This window comes from Macroventuria anomochaeta (genome assembly GCF_010093625.1).
Source record: "Macroventuria anomochaeta strain CBS 525.71 unplaced genomic scaffold BU25scaffold_20, whole genome shotgun sequence".
Lineage (NCBI taxonomy): Eukaryota > Fungi > Ascomycota > Dothideomycetes > Pleosporales > Didymellaceae > Macroventuria > Macroventuria anomochaeta.
In genome coordinates, this window is record NW_022985381.1 from 410,070 (window position 1) to 425,421 (window position 15,352).

The 15,352-nt window shown below is 52.9% G+C and overlaps 6 protein-coding genes across 6 annotated transcripts; 4 read left to right on the top strand and 2 right to left on the bottom strand.

Annotated features, from left to right (window-relative positions):
• Window positions 1–209: 209 nt before the first annotated feature.
• Window positions 210–467, top strand: BU25DRAFT_343369 (uncharacterized protein; the record flags this gene model as incomplete). Its single annotated transcript, XM_033702949.1, has 1 exon — window positions 210–467. A coding segment is annotated over one exon (258 nt), but the record flags the coding sequence as incomplete, so codon positions are not given.
• A 1,460-nt stretch (window positions 468–1,927) lies between these two features.
• BU25DRAFT_92570 (SGS-domain-containing protein) lies at window positions 1,928–3,301 on the top strand. Its single transcript, XM_033712251.1, has one exon. It carries the CDS (start codon window positions 2,076–2,078, stop codon window positions 3,219–3,221), a length of 1,146 nt encoding a protein of 381 aa, XP_033560861.1. The 5' UTR covers window positions 1,928–2,075; the 3' UTR covers window positions 3,222–3,301.
• A 900-nt stretch (window positions 3,302–4,201) lies between these two features.
• On the bottom strand, window positions 4,202–5,425 carry BU25DRAFT_299758 (uncharacterized protein; the record flags this gene model as incomplete). Its single annotated transcript, XM_033701965.1, has 1 exon — window positions 4,202–5,425. A coding segment is annotated over one exon (1,224 nt), but the record flags the coding sequence as incomplete, so codon positions are not given.
• Window positions 5,426–6,471: 1,046 nt separating this feature from the next.
• BU25DRAFT_440639 (uncharacterized protein) lies at window positions 6,472–7,726 on the top strand (the record flags this gene model as incomplete). Its single annotated transcript, XM_033709187.1, has 5 exons — window positions 6,472–6,642; window positions 6,682–6,784; window positions 6,821–6,862; window positions 6,901–7,047; window positions 7,115–7,726. 5 exons carry the CDS (start codon window positions 6,472–6,474, stop codon window positions 7,615–7,617), a joined length of 966 nt encoding a protein of 321 aa, XP_033560863.1. The 3' UTR covers window positions 7,618–7,726.
• Window positions 7,727–9,519: 1,793 nt separating this feature from the next.
• BU25DRAFT_411647 (uncharacterized protein) lies at window positions 9,520–12,089 on the top strand. The gene is made up of 3 exons (XM_033706607.1): window positions 9,520–10,146; window positions 10,325–10,409; window positions 10,459–12,089. Exons 1-3 carry the CDS (start codon window positions 9,981–9,983, stop codon window positions 11,693–11,695), a joined length of 1,488 nt encoding a protein of 495 aa, XP_033560864.1. The 5' UTR covers window positions 9,520–9,980; the 3' UTR covers window positions 11,696–12,089.
• A 196-nt stretch (window positions 12,090–12,285) lies between these two features.
• On the bottom strand, window positions 12,286–15,073 carry BU25DRAFT_411648 (glycoside hydrolase family 2 protein). The gene has a single exon (XM_033706608.1). The coding sequence runs from the start codon at window positions 15,049–15,051 to the stop codon at window positions 12,349–12,351; it is 2,703 nt and encodes a 900-aa protein (XP_033560865.1). The 5' UTR covers window positions 15,052–15,073; the 3' UTR covers window positions 12,286–12,348.
• Window positions 15,074–15,352: the final 279 nt, after the last annotated feature.

Consider the following 15,352-nt stretch of genomic DNA (forward strand, 5'->3'; position numbering starts at 1 on the left):
GTTTGTATAACAGATATTGCGAGTGTTGATTATACTGGGTATCACTGACGCGGCTTCACAGCTCGGTCAATCGATACTGCAGTTCCTTGGCTGCTCTCATCTCGTTGCGTAGTCCTGTTTGTTCAGTGTTGTTTTGCGAGTTGTTCATGGATTGTAACACTAGTGTACCACTGATTGTAACAGTAGGATCGTAACATTGGATCACCAGCCTTGAGAGAGCCAATGAGGCAGCATCAGCACGTAAACAACGTAAGAGAAACCGTATACAGAAGCAAGGGGTCTTAACAAAAGGAGCTGGCAAGGATATACTTGCTCAATCTGAGGCTGATCAGCAGACTGCTCTTGAGAGGTGTCAGGGAGGAGAGGGATCAGGCTGCAGCCGCCAGGCTCTGGCGCGCTGCACAAAGTGTAGAAAGACTGGCCATAACTCATGTACATGCAAAAAGGATACTGTAGATACTAGTTAACCTGCTACACTAATATCTATATATTATCTTATAATGTGGTTGAGTTGCACACCTGTAAAGGCATGCAAAGTGTCACGGGTATTTCCCCTTACATCGCAGCAGCTCTTGTCGGACCCTTGACTCCGCCGCATTCTCGGTGTGACCGTTAAAATCAAAAGCCGTCAACCGTGTTGAACTAGTATGTTTGCCATTGTAGTCGGTTATGGGGCCTGGCACACACATCTGCGACCGGTAGAGGTAACAGTTCGGATTCATTCGAGGCCATCCGCTTTCCTAGCCGACCGTCCTCTTGACCTACATGTGATACGCCAGGAGAAAAGCGCGCTGGCTCGCTTGGTGTTATGCTGGCCGCAGAAATGCTGCAACTATCAGAGTTTGATGTCTCGTTGGCTGTGCGCTAAATTAGACGCCGCCAGACTGCACTCTGTGATCGGCACTTACCACAGCTGTCCATATCAAATATGAAAGGAGTGAATGTGCCAGTATCGCTTAACTCCTCATGCAAGTCCTGCCAGTAACCTCCATTGCTGGTAAATTGGCAATCGACGTCTGGGTAGGATTGCGGCTTTGCGATATCATAGTCGATGAGCGTCAGACTGCAGTCCTCTGGGATGGCAGCTTTTTCCGTAATGAACGTTCGGTCCGCTATCGATCGTTGAGTAGGATTTCACCCTTGTTGTAGCGAACACACCTGAAGTGCTGACAGTTGCTAAGACTGCGATGGAACTTGCTGTTGTGTTGTTTTCCCCAGTCTCTGCGAGGTGCGTTCCTTCCTCCACGACGGGAGTTTTGTCACTGACTTCGTGTGGACCTTTGTCTTGATCGTGTGCAGCAGCGCCAGCATGAATGACTGCGTCGGCAGTTTCACGTCAGTCAAGACTCAAAAAGCTGTTAGACGAACACTTCCACTTTACCCTCTCGCAGGTTCTAAGAGAGAAGTGGTGTCTTCGGCCTCTGCACAGTTTTCGAGTGATTCCCCGTCTCCGGACTTGGGTTGGAATGCTTTCTTCTTCATCTTCCGGTTTGCTTTGGTGGACTTTGACCCAGCCGAGTTTGAGGTTACAGTGGACGAACCTCACTTGTGTGTTCGCACAAGACAGTGAAGAAAGAGTGGGTTTGAAGAAAGACATCTTGAAAATTTTAGAAGCTTTCGTGCCATACGAACAAACTTTTGGCCTAGTACTGTAATTGCGGCGTAGTTGTCGGTGTTGGCAATTGTCAGCCTCAATGTGGAAGCACGACATGAGTCGCGACGATGATCCTTCGGGCCTGATGCGAGTCTTTTGTATCTCCAGATGAGGCTGGCCAGCTCACCGTCTTGTGGTTGTCAAGTCATGATGATTGCTCGAGGCAGTCGCGTACCTGCAAGCGTGAAAGCACGCTAACCCTAGAATGGTCTTAGCGCGTGTTGTTTGATGAGACCCCGGATTTCGGGAAGGCAGGATCGAGAGCTTTCCATGGTTGTCTTTCACTTGCACCAAACGGCAAATTCTCGAATGTTTCCAGGCTACTGTTTAAGCCTCTTGAGTCACATATATTGACAATTTACCACTCTCGTTACACTCAACAATCCCACACGCTCGCTGCGCAACTCACGACTACCCCGCCATGGACGCCGCTCGTAAAGGCGAAGCTGCGCTCAGCGCCAGCAACTACGACGAAGCTATTCAGCACTTCACCGACGCTCTCAAGTCGAATCCAGGCGCCGTGAAGTACTATATCAACCGCTGTACAGCTTATCAGCGCATTAAGAAGTACACCGAGGCGCTCGCTGACGCCGAAATCGCCGTCGTCCTCGCCCACAAACGGGCCACCCGAGAGCTCATCAAAGATGCCCAATTTCGCCGCGCACAGCAGCTCTGGTTCCTCGAACGGTATGCCGACGCTGAGTACGTTCTCAGGATTGTGAAGAAGCTTGACGAGAAGGAGAAGACACTGCCCATCTGGGAGTTGAAGGTCGCAAAGAAGCTACAAGACATGCCAGAGGGTGATGAGAAGAGGAAGGTTACTGTTAAGGACGTCCCTGATGTGGAAGTCACTAGTGCGTCACAAGAGACATCAACGACCAAGAAGACAGAAGCACCCGCGGCAGCGCCCAAGCCAGTCGTGCCTACACCTGCCAACAAGATTAAGGATGATTGGTACCAGAGCACCGATACAGTCACAGTTAACATCCTGGCAAAGGGCGCGCCGAAGGACAAAGTCACCGTCGACTTCGACAAGGACTCTTTCTCAGTATCCTTCCCTGTCGAGGGCTCGGACGCCGAGTACAACTTCAATATCGATCCTCTCTATGCACCGATCGACCCCACAGAGTCCAGGTTCCGCGTCACACCGAATAAAGTCGAGGTTACATTGAAGAAGGCATCACCAGGTGCAAAGTGGAAGACACTAGAGGGCGATCGCCAAGTGGAAGCAGCTGAAGGTTCCACAAGCACTATCCCTCAGCACATCCTCAGCGGGAAGCCAGCCCAGGACTCCGCCCCCGCCTACCCCACATCATCCAAGTCCGGCGCTAAGAACTGGGACAAACTTGCTGCAGAAGATCTGGACGACAAAGACGAGATCGAGGGCGACGAGACTTCGCACTTCTTCAAGAAGCTCTACGGCGGCGCCACACCGGATCAGCAGCGCGCCATGATGAAGTCCTACCAAGAGAGCGGTGGCACAGTGCTCAGCACAGACTGGAGCAACGTAGGGGGTAAGACTGTTGTGCCCGAACCTCCTGAGGGCATGGAAGCAAAGAAGTACTAGAAGGAATTCATGTCTCCTGCTTCGCGAAGCCCGGTGTCGAAATTCCAGCTTCGAGACGTGTGTTCCAAGCACCAAGTTATATCCTGATAATAGTACGCTGCACAAATACTTTAACGAAGCTGGCGAAGTGGTTGACTGCTGGTGTAAGGACGGTTAGAAGCATGCTATACGCCTTCAAGCAAACGCTCATCCTCGCTCTGACGCTGTGCCTTCTGGATCTTCTCATGCGGCCAACACTGCTCCTAGTTCTTTACCCGCGTCCTCAAAAAAAGCATATTTCTCCGGGTACTATCGAGGCGCGCGCATCGAAAAATGGTTGAATGGACAGAGGCACTGATAGTGTTCTCACATACATAGCATAGCGTCACGGTTTACGTTGAAGCATGGTGTTATGGGGAGCTTCTGAAGTAGTTCAACGATATCAGCTGCCTTTCATATGCACTCCGCTATGATCGGATCTGCGATTTTATTTCTTCAGATTTGTGGACTTTGTTATGGTAGATATTACCATGGCTTACTCTAGCCGGTAGCATGAAGACAAGCGTAGGCCACTAGCCTTGACCTTGCTCTGCATTTCCTCGCCCTCTGCTCGTTGCATTCCCTCTGCCACGATGCCTTGCAGTGCCCCGGGGTGCATCAGGACGCGGTCTTGGATGTGCATCCGAGCGATGCGTCCGCACCGGACTGCGCGGTCGATACGACTGCCCTCTCTGCACACCCTCATGTCCCCTTTGCGCACCTACATGCCCTCGCTGACCGTCCATCCCTCTTCTGCCTCTATTGCCATGCTGTCCACCCCTCGCCTCCTGCCGCCTCGGTTTCGCATTTCTCATCCAATGCCTCTCAAAAAACTGCCTCTGCACCACATTCCGCTTTTCCAACATTTCGTGCAATGTAATCGGGCCCCTCGGATCCTCCCTCACCAAGATCCCCGCCTTCACCGGACCCTGCTGCGTCCCCAACGTTTTTTTCAGCATCGTCAACAACCCGACAAGCTTCTGCAGATCCGTCTGATTCTTCTCCTCCCACCTCTTCACACGCTCCGTCGCATCTTCCTGCTTGATGTACAGGATCTTGCCTGTCCCGGGCTCGTAGCGACCGGTGTAGAGGTGCGTCGTGCGCCCGAACCAGAGCTGGTCTTGGCAGGACACGAGAGATTGGCCTTCTTCGCGCGGTTTTTCGACTTGGGTTTTTAGCTCGAGGATTTGGTGGCCGGGGATCAGATGGCCTTTTTGTAGCACGCGGAAAGGGGCACGGTAGGTAAAGCGTGGGCGTTCCATCAAATCAGGTTCTGTGGGTACAGGAGGGATGACGGCTGAGGCTTCAGATGTGGAGAACGTGTCGGGCGCGGTTTCGACGTAGGCGTCGGCTTCGAAGCGGCACACGACGTTGAGCGGACCCATGCGATATGTGATTGCGCGGTAGTGTGATGTTGCGTCGATCATGTCTGGGTTGGGGGTCGTGAAGTGCTTTTCGAAGTTGAAGCCGTAGCTTTTCCCGTCGCTGCGGCGCCAGAATCCATCTTCGCGGCGGACGATGACGAGCGTGCCGAAGATCATGTATAAGTCTAGTCTCAATGGGCCGACGGTTTTGCCTTGGACGAACTCGAGGAGTACGCGCAGATTGTTGCGGTCGGCAAGGATGTCGATGTTGTTGAATGCGTAGTCTGGATTCATGAGGGTCATGGCGTGGAAGACGGCTGAAAAAGGATCACGCGGTTGGCGCACGTAGTTGTAGTCCGTGGGGTGGAAGCCTGCGTCTCCTGGGACATTGTAGGGGATTGCTTGTGGTGTCCATTTCGAGGGACCGCCAGGGACGAAAATGGTGTTACTGCCATCGACAGCGCTGGACCAGTTATAGGCGCACAATATCTCAGGGTCGTGGTCCCAGGTCACCTTCGAATCGTAGGGTTGAACATCAGATGGTGAGATGGTGTGGAGAACAGGTCCACGATCCTTGGACAGCACACGGGCCTTGCGTTCTTTCTTCCTTTTCTGCGCTGCTGTCAAGGCTTTGGGCAACGGCTTCGGGATGTCTAGTTCTCCTTCCTCGGAGTCCGTTGCGATCTCAACATCATCATCTTCATCTTCCTCTTCCTCACCTGGACTGGTTTCCTCGGCGGGTGGAACATCTTGTACTTGCGTATTCCCCAGGCTGGCTGCTAATGTTGGGTTAATGAGGCTGAGCAGATTCGTCTCTTGCTGTGTACGTTGTCGCTTTGTCTCAGGTTCACCATGCCCTATTGGTACTCCACCTCCATAATTTGGACCTAGGATTTGTACTCAGGTTTGAAAGATCGAAAGCGCAGTGCAAGTCGTACCCATTGTATTTTGCATCGCCCCAAATCTCTTGCGTGCAGACACAGGTAGCGCCTTATTACCTTCCCGATCCACCTGCGCGAGCCTGCGTCTGAGCCTCTGCACTTTGTTTTAAAGTGAAGATTTACAATGACGAAGGCTGCTGCGAGGCTAAGTACGGGTGGATAAGTTGCTGCGTGGCTGTAGACAGGAACGGCGACGTCACCACTATGGAGCTGGCTACGAAGTGAAATAAGTAGTGACAGGGTAAAACATATAACTCAAACTGCATTTGAGATTAACGAATGTTCGGTGATTCTTCGATGAGGTGAAGCAAGTCAATCTCTCGGAAAAAGAGAAAGAACGGTCGTGAATGAAGGTAAAGCTTAAAATTAGCGCACGCCACTCATTGGTCAGTCTCATTGGTCCCACATCTGCACACTCGCGACTGCCATCGAGCTGAGTGATGGTCAATACATTCAATCTTCGCATAATTCGATGAGTCAGAAACGGTCGATGTTGAGAGATCTAGGTAAGTGTTGTGTTGACTAACGTCGTGATCCGCATTCGCCAAGGGACCGAACGAACTGTCAGTGGAGCACCTGGGCAGCTTCCCCACACACGTCATGCTATTGATCGCCACAAGCCGTACAACAATGCAGCAATTCATGGTGATAATCAATCATATTGTGAAAAGCAGTGCAACGAAGAAGCTAGACTTCTCAAATGCTCACTCGAGGAATATGTACTGAAAGACTCCAAGTTTCTACATTCATACGCCATATCAATCACGCCTCTAGACAGAATATCATCAGAACCATGGCTTTCGGATCGAGAGTTTATCGTGAGGCATCTTAACAGCCTCAGTACTACGTCAAGGGCTTCACAGCGGAAAGCGCGCAGAAAACGACTGAACTGCTGCAGTTCAATCATGAGATACACTACATCTTCTTATGCTCTTCGCTCTCGGCGCCACATCAAAAGAGATCCAGCAAGGCTACGACACTAATGTCTCCTATCAACGGTCGCCCGAGCCCCTGAAGGACTCAATCGTTGATGACATGCACAAGCCAGTCCGTTCCAAGACCTATCTTGGGAAGGAACAATATTACCACGACTTTCTCGTCTTCTTCCAGAAAAAGATTGATGCAAAGGGCTGACAGGAGGTACTTGACGAATATGTCTTCGCGCGGGATGAACGTGCAGACGATCTGCTGGCTCGTTTGCACACTGGCTTTCTGCACCCAACCGTCCATACTGGGTTCGGTATTGAGTTTTAACAACCTACGATCATTACAAAAGGGCTGGCGCAGGCATGTGTACACGAAAAGTGGATAAATCACTGTTCTTTGGAGTTGAAGACGCAACCGAGAAGAACAGAGGCAAGGATGATAGGAAGACAATCGTACAATTGCTCGAGGAAGTAAAGAAAGACGAGGAGTTGAGTAATGCCGCGCACTGGGAAGATAGTAACAAGATCCGCGATGGCATCATGAAAAGGGCACTTGAGAAGATGGTTGCAATCACAAGTTAGGAACACGATCCGGGAGGACGACGATCTGGAGCAGAAGACAGCTGAGATGATCAACGCCGCAGGTAAGCCAAACCTTGCCTTGCAAACAGCAGAACTAAAACCCTGTGCAGTGTACTTCACAGCCGCAGCCCAGCGTCCACCTCACCAAGTCAAATTCGACTTCTACTACATGCACTGCGTCACCTCGTCCATCTTCTTCTCGAACTTCCTCTCCCCTGCCAACACGTTCCTCGCACCCGCAGCGAAACGCCGCCTACTAGAGTGGAAAGTCTGGAACAACATCGTCATGTATGCATCACGACACTCACCAGCCCTTCTCCTCTCCGAGATTACAGAGTATACGCCAAAAGAAGACTCAGACTGGGACAAGATCATCTTGCGGGTAAACAAAACGGAAGACGACGGTCACGCAAGCAAAGCCATCAGTGCACTAGCCAATGGCCAAAAATCATGTCAGCCGTACGAGGATAAGCCTGGTTTCGTCATCAAGGGTGATGCGTGGAGGAAGGTAGGACACATACACATGGCTATCGACTCTGTGGAGGCGGGGGAGCTGTGGGTTTGATCAGGCGTGGGAGGTTGTGCCGGCGAGAGACGGGGCGAAGTTGTGAGCTTGCTCGAGGGGCGGGAGAGAAGTGAGGGGGCTGGGAGCTGGGAGCTAGAAAGTGGACGAGTGGGCGCAGGAAGCGCGGTATGCAAGGTATAGACGTTCCGCAAACTGATGTGTGCCGGGGATCAGGCCTTTGATATGCGATGCAGCGGATAAGCAGATAGTTCTTATGTAGGTAGCTGTATTGAGGAGGCTGATGTTGTACGACAGCAAGTCGACTTCCTCGCTTCGTACTCGAGCACCACTCGTAAAGGTGACAAGTATTTTTGAACCACCGCTCGCTTTGTGAGACAGTCAGAAGTGCTGCTAACATGCATACCTGTTGCACCTCTACCGTACTACATGACAGCGTGCCGCGCATGTGCAGACCACTACTTTGGGTCTCAGCTCCTGGTCAGACCCGAAGCACAGTTGTGTCAACGATCTGTAATGCTGAGATCGCGTACAGCTGGAACTGCGCACCGGTATGCAGTCGCCAGTATGTAGAAGATTGAGGTGTTGGGTATAGTTCTGACTCTCGTATCGATATTTACATGAGTCTTGACAAGACCCCCAAATCGCACCGCATATTGATTTGCAGGCGAAGCTTTCTACACCAGTTCAACCGGCCAATCAAACATGGTTTGTACCTGAGCACCGCCAGGATTCCGAATGCAGGTCCGCCGTGCATAAACAGTGGATCCTGCGGACGGCCGAAAGTAAATTAAATCGCGCTGCTGGGGGATCTGACAAGAAGAACCAGGACGATGCTTACGAGTGTTTCCTCCTTTTGGTTTGTTTCTTGCTCTAGCGAGTCGTGTGCTGCGTTGCAACATTTCCAGAACAGTGAGCTGCGCCGGGCCGAGCTGACGTGTGAAGACGTTGAGTACGAAGCCAATCATACCCCGTCTTCGCTACACCTCCACACGAAGGGTGGCGGCTACAAGCGCTGGACCCTCACCTCGTGTGCTTCCAATTTCAGCAGACGGCGTCAAGCCTATCGATAAGTTTGCTGCCTCACCGGCGGCTGGGACGATTTGCCATGCTCAGCGGTCACAACTGCGGTCTGCTGTGCACGAGGCCACAAGACCCAAACCAACCAAAACTCAACGCTTCGCAGGACGCCGTGCTTTATTGTGTTACACGGGCAGCGCCGCGCTGCCGCGTCGTCAGGCCCTCCTGGAGAGCTTCGGCGCAATCTCGTTAATGACAGACGGTTGGTTACGTGGAGGATGATATGCCTGGGGATAATGTCTCAATTAGGCGGGAGCGTACGTTGCTCACCGACTCGTCAACCACAGTGGCGAATGACCAGCAGCACAACATCAACAATCGCATCAACATCAACATGGTGCAGAGTTGGCATGGTGCACAGGTAGGGAGAATACAATCACGATTGCCCCTCGGCGCCATACCCGAGCTGCAATTGCGATGCGCCGTAAAAGCGGAGCCGATGACGCTCGCCGTCCCACGACGAGTATTTCGAGCCGCTGGAGATTGCGATGCGGCGCGCACGGAGTGTACCCCAAGTTGGGTGCCGGCTTCTTCACGATCTGTGCGACAGCCGCCCGAGTGCGCGGGTAAGAGCTGCTGGAAATGATGAGGATGCGCTGGGCTGTGAGTGACGGACTGGTGAAGTGCAGCGGTGCCTGAGGACTGGATAACCTCAACGCCGTCACAGATTGCGGCGCACCGCCATACTGAACAGCGACTGGCTTGCAAGGCTGCACGCGTGCAACCGTCCCTGATTCACTGCAGCTAACCTGGTCTCCTTACTGACATGTTTCAGCTTACCGTTTGTGCGCTAGCGTCTGGCGAGCATGGTCCCCCTAGCTAACATGACCACTCCCACCAGCGGGGCTCTCTAGGGTTTCACGTCCCTGATCTGAGCATTCCTTCATTTCTCCTAGAATACAACCCAGGCCCTGGTAATATCCGTTCGTTTCCCCTCTCTCCCCTTCCTTCTTTTGTTCGCCCTTGCGGCTCGTCATTCTTTTGCCTTTGGCTGTCTGTCGCTCCTTTGCAACACCCACACTCGCTATCAATACCATCGACACTCTTTTCTGTGCAGACTGAATCAAGCAACAAGCCAACAGATTGGAAGTCCTGGCGGCTAAGGGTAGGATTCATTCACTTTGAACGTTCACCGTCACCACCCATCACGTCTGCCAAAGTATCCCTCACTGGACCGCCAATTGATATCCGCTCGTCACACTCGAACAGCGAAAGCAGCAAACGATATAAGCGAGCGCAAAGTGATCGTCCTCGATAATCAAGCGCCACCAAGGACCGCATTTCTTCGACTATACCCCTGATATCACCAACCGTACATATCAGCCATGAAGTCCACGACTACCCTCTCCGTCGCTGCGGCGCTCCTCTCTGGTTCCGCTGAGGCTTTCTGGCGCATGCCCTGTTATTCCAGGACTGCTTTCCTCCGTCTCGATCCCATTGTCGACCCGGGTGTCGTCTCCTCCCACGGCCACGTCATTCACGGTGGTAGCAGTAAGTTTATACGACCCGCAATTTTGTTTCGACCCACTGCATGAGCGAGAGTGCTATTCTGGGGTTGCTTGGATGCGTATAACCCAGGGCATCCTTGATTACATTCGGTCCAAGTTTCGAGGCAGCCTCAGCCAGACGTCGGTTCATGGCTAAAAGCGAGTACTAACATCGATAAAAGACTTCGGCGAATCGACTACCTACGAGGACCTTCGAGCTTCCAACTGCTCATCTTGCCAGTTCTCCGACGACAAGTCTGCCTACTGGTACGTTCAAGTCACTAATCCAATCCGTAACCGCACTAACACTTCCCAGGACGCCCTCCCTGCACTTCGCCCACACCAATGGCAAGACTGAAGTCGTGTCCCAGGTCGGCGGTATGCTCGCATACTACCTCCTCCTTGGAGACGACATCCAGCCCTTCCCCGAGGGTTTCGAAGTTCTCGCAGGTGACTCTCGCCTGCGTAACTTCAGCGGTACCGTCCCCGACCCGCCAACATCATCCTGGGGCGCCGAGGACATGACCCAGGAGTCGCTCGGCCAGAAGTCCCTCGGCTTCAACTGCCTCAACTACGACCGCGCGCCCGAAGGCTCTCGCTACCGCCACTTCATGCCGGACAAGGACTACCTCGACGCCAACTGCATCGACGGTATCCGTGCTGAGATCTTCTTCCCCTCGTGCTGGAATGGCAAGGACGTCAAGTCCGATGACCACAAGTCGCACGTCGCATATCCCAACCTGATTGACGGTGGCAAGTGCCCCGAAGGCTACGAGACCCGCCTCCCCTCCCTCTTCTACGAGACTATCTGGAACACCTACGCCTTCAAGGGCAAGTCTGGCCAATTCATCTGGTCCAACGGCGACCCGACCGGCTACGGCTACCACGCTGACTTCATCAACGGCTGGAACACGGAAACACTGCGCTCCGCTGTCAACGACTGCACGAACCCCTCCGGCCGCGTCGAGGACTGCCAGCACTTCACCCCTTCGCTGCAGACTGAAGCTGAGCAGGGCGAGTGCAAGATCGAAGACATCCCCACCGCGCTACTCAACGACGACTGCGGCGGACCCTCTGACGGCCTCTGCGGAAACGTGCCTGTTCAGTATGGCCCTGAGTACGCTTCCGCGCTCCAGCCCGGCGCGACTGAGAAGCCCACCGGCGGCGTATCAATCACATCCGTCGCCCCCGTCCCTACGCAATCCTACGCACCCGCTCGCTCCAAGATCACAGACAAGTGGGGTGGCGGTATCAGCGTGTACAACGTCAAGACCTCCTCTGTGCCCGGTCCCTACAACACCGATGCGCTTGATGTTGCTAAGCCGAGCAAGGCCGCTGCGTCATCTGCTGCGGCGCCGGCTGTTACGCCCAGCCCGTCTCTTGAGGATGCAGCGGACCCTGTCGGCAGCATCATCTCGACTAAGATCTACACTGAGGGCGGTATTGTGTACGAGGTCGCGATCGAGGAGGTCGTCGTTACTACCACTGTTGATGCAGCGTACCGCAAGGCTAGGAGGCACGCGCATGCGCACCACCGCCGCGAGTTCCACTAAGCATGTCCCGCATCTTTGGTGCCTCGACTCCAGCCCTCAGTATTCTTATTGCATCATGATACAGCAGCATGGGCGGTGTTCGCGTGTCAAAAGCTCAAAAAGCTTCCCCCTTTAACCTCCTCGCGAGACGATCTGATTCCTCCTGGTGTGCATGTTCTGGCGGGACGGATTGGATTTTGGTATATAGCAAAGATTTGGAGGCTTGGTGACTGATGGTTCTCTTCTTCTTGCGTACTTGCGTTGCCTTTTGCGTTTTGGCGCTGTAGTAGAAGGCTGTGCCGGATACGCACGTGCTTGCTTCACTGATAGAATGAAAGAAGGGGGTAGTGATGACCTTGTTGCTACTCGGCTTGTTTTAGTTATGATATCCAATACATTGCAAGATTCGCCCCGACTCTCTTTCCCCTGAGTTCCTAGTTTGGTTGAGATGTCTCTGACGTGTTGCATGCAGGACCAACAAGACCAACAGACTTCAACTGAATAGGGTGCATTCGAAAGGTAATCAGTGACCTTTGATTGAGTAGTGGCTAATTCGTGACACCATACTTGACAGAGTACAGGGTAGTGGACAATATTTGAATTTGATTCTTGCGCTGTAGAACTTGGACCATAGCTGTCGATGGTGATTCTATGCATCCAGCCCTTCAGGATGCTCAAAATCTAAACTCATCCCCTTCCAACACCTGCGTCCCCTGGTTCAACCTCACCGTCCTCCTCCTCACATTCCGCCCATCGATTACCACCCTCAAATCATCAACCTTCAACCCGCGATCCACACTCACAGCGACATTATAACTCTCCCTCGGCCAAAGCGTAATACAGTTCGTCTCCCAAACCACCGGCACAACATCCCTCCCGGCCCCATCTACAAGGTTCAACCGCACAAACACCGCAGGCACATCACTCGTGTTCTCGATATGGATACTCGATCCATTTCCCCTCACAATAATAGTAGCTTCATCCATTGTTGAGAGAGCGGTGAGGTTCAGGAACGAGGTCACGGGTGTATGGTACCATGTCGAATTATTCCAGTCGAGTACGTCTGGGGTGGGCGCGAGCCAGTACACGTTTCCACTCAGCAGGCCTTCATGGTTGGGCGAGTTGAGATTGAGGCGAAGGAGCACGACGTCGGTGATATTGTCAAGGGCGGCGATGTGGGTGAGGCGTTTACTCAAGTTCGGCTCTGCGCCGAGGTTGTCCAGGCGAACGTCTGTGTCTTGGAAGACAGTTTTGCCAGCAAGGTCGATGATGTCGATATCCAGACTTCGCGCTTCGTCGTGGGTGGTGATTTTTAGCGCGCGGTTCACATAGTACACGTCGCGAGAGTGGTAGTCGAAAACGACGGATTCAAGGTTGCTGAGGGCGGCTTTGGTACCGAAGTAGCTTCCACCGGTATGGAGGTAATAGTCGAAGAGGTTCCAGTGTAAGCTTGGCCAGGCGTTGTTGAGCATCCAGTAGATCAGGCCTGTTGCGGAACGTTCGGCGCTCCAGCGTGAGAGGTAGGCTTCGAATTGGGCGCGTGTGGCTTCGTAGTCTGCCATCTGGGCTTTCAGGAGGTAATCATCGAGACTTGTGGGGCCACCATAGCGCTTGGAGAGCGCTTCGTTGTAGATGGAGCGCGTGTAGAAGGAGGATACGTTTGTGCTCATGTGGTAGAGTCCTTTGTCTGGGTTCTGCCAGAGGTCATCGAGGTCGGTCGAGGAGAGGAACTTGGTCAAACTGCCACGCTCTGGTGTGCCGACTCCAGCACCGAGCTCGGACCCAAAGCCAAATGCTGCGCCTAGATGGGTATCGTTGCCATTTTCGGTATCGTACCAGTAGTTTGGTGGTACCCAGTCGTACGGGCCGGTCATCTTCATGCCGCCGTTCCCAAGTCTAGCCGGAAAACCATTCTGGGAAGCAGATGCTATGATTGGGGTAGTCCAGTTGTAGCTTCTGAGTGTGTTGACATATAGATCAGTCGCCCTATTGTCAGGCCAGAAGTCGCTTCCAACCAAAAATCCCATCACGCTGGGATGGTTCTGCATCATGCCTGCTTCGTGCGCCATCGACTTAGCCGCAGTCTCATAATCTTCATCATCCCAATCCTCGCCACTCTTCTCCTCGTTGTAAGTCCAGGCCTCCCACTTGTCACAGCACTCCCAGCCTGGCAACAACATGATGCCCATCTCATCTGCGAGGTCGTACAGTTCGGGATGCTCTTGCTTGCCTTCAAGACGGATGGTGTTCAAACCCATGTCCAGGACGTACTGAAATTGCGTACGCAGCTTCTCGACGTTAAAGCGTAAGAAGATGTCTGATGTATAACCTGCACCAATGACCTGAAAAAGTTGGTCGTTGACTGAGAAGACGGTATCATTATGAGAGTCCAGCCGGGAGGTTACTGTACGGATGCCGAACTGAGTCTTTGACGTCTGATCGTATACCGCCGAGACACTGGTATTACTGTTGTTACTTGCGGTGCACTGAACGCTGTATAGTGGTTGGTCACCCCACTGTGATGGATACCAGATCTTCGGGTTGTCGACTTTCAGGTGTAAGGCTACCAAAACCGGCTTTCCGCCATCTGCATCGAACGGAGCACAAGACCTTCCGAGCTCTTTCCCATCTGGGTCTGTCACAGCACACTGAACTCTGCCCTCGATACGCCCGTCGCCCAGATTTTGAACGCTGACCGAGAAGTTCACATTGCCGTTTAATGTCGTCCTCACACGCGGCTTTCCAAGACTGATCTGCCCGCTCTGCTTAATCTGGACATCGCGCCAAATGCCTGTTCCATTATCCGGTGGGTAAGGATTCCAGTCCACGAAGCCGAGGGCAAAGTCACGGTTGTAGTCAGTAGGGTACACCTTCACGAGGAGAACATTCGCTCCAGCCCTCAATTTGGAAGTGATATCGAGCTCGGATCCAGCATACGCGCCGATGGTTCCTCCAAGATACTGCCGATTGAGCCACATGTCCGCACGAGACGAGATACCGTTCGTGATCAGCTGAGTGAAGGTGTCGTTATCTTCTTTGTACTCAAATTCAGTGCGGTAGAACCACGGCACGCGAAATCGGGCAATGTCGACCTCTTGCAGGTTATCTGAGAAGAAGAGCGAGGTCTCGTTGTAAACGCCGTTGTCGATCAAGGTGGCCATGAGAGTGCCCCTTGAACCGATGGTGTACCATGATGATGTCTCCAGACCTGGTGCAGAGAGTTTTGCGGTATTGATGCCGACATCTTTGGTCGAAGCTACTTTCCAAGAGGGGATGGTCGTCGTAGAAAGGCCGAAAGTTGTGGTGACAGGAAGGCTGACGAGACTTGTTGTAGCCACAAACAGCCGCGTAGGCCATGCTAGAGTGATTTTGCCCATGGTTGTCTGGTGTTTGGAGGTGCCAGGCTGAATTGCGAGAAAGATGAGGCTAAGGCTGATATATGGCTTGCATGCCTGGCGAGGCGGGATGCAATGTAACGTCAAGGCTCGTATCGCGGATGCGTCGACTCGGGAAGTCACACAAGAACGAAGAAAGGTGGAGAGATGTGATGTATCGAAAAGGGTTTAGTATGTTGGACATGCAAGGTTCCTCAGTTAGAGTTACTCCGCACGCTAACATAAATACATGCAGGGAAGGCACACAAGGGCATGTTTACCGCAGCAACCACCGCCGCACGTC

Bases quoted from the DNA above. Each gene is read 5' to 3' on its own strand.
- BU25DRAFT_92570 (XM_033712251.1), top strand. From the start codon at position 2,076: ATGGACGCCGCTCGTAAAGGCGAAGCTGCGCTCAGCGCCAGCAACTAC.
- BU25DRAFT_411647 (XM_033706607.1), top strand. From the start codon at position 9,981: ATGAAGTCCACGACTACCCTCTCCGTCGCTGCGGCGCTCCTCTCTGGT. The intron at 10,147-10,324 runs GTAAGTTTATAC...CATCGATAAAAG, and splicing joins CGTCATTCACGGTGGTAGCA to ACTTCGGCGAATCGACTACC. The intron at 10,410-10,458 runs GTACGTTCAAGT...AACACTTCCCAG, and splicing joins GACGACAAGTCTGCCTACTG to GACGCCCTCCCTGCACTTCG.
- BU25DRAFT_411648 (XM_033706608.1), bottom strand. From the start codon at position 15,051: ATGGGCAAAATCACTCTAGCATGGCCTACGCGGCTGTTTGTGGCTACA.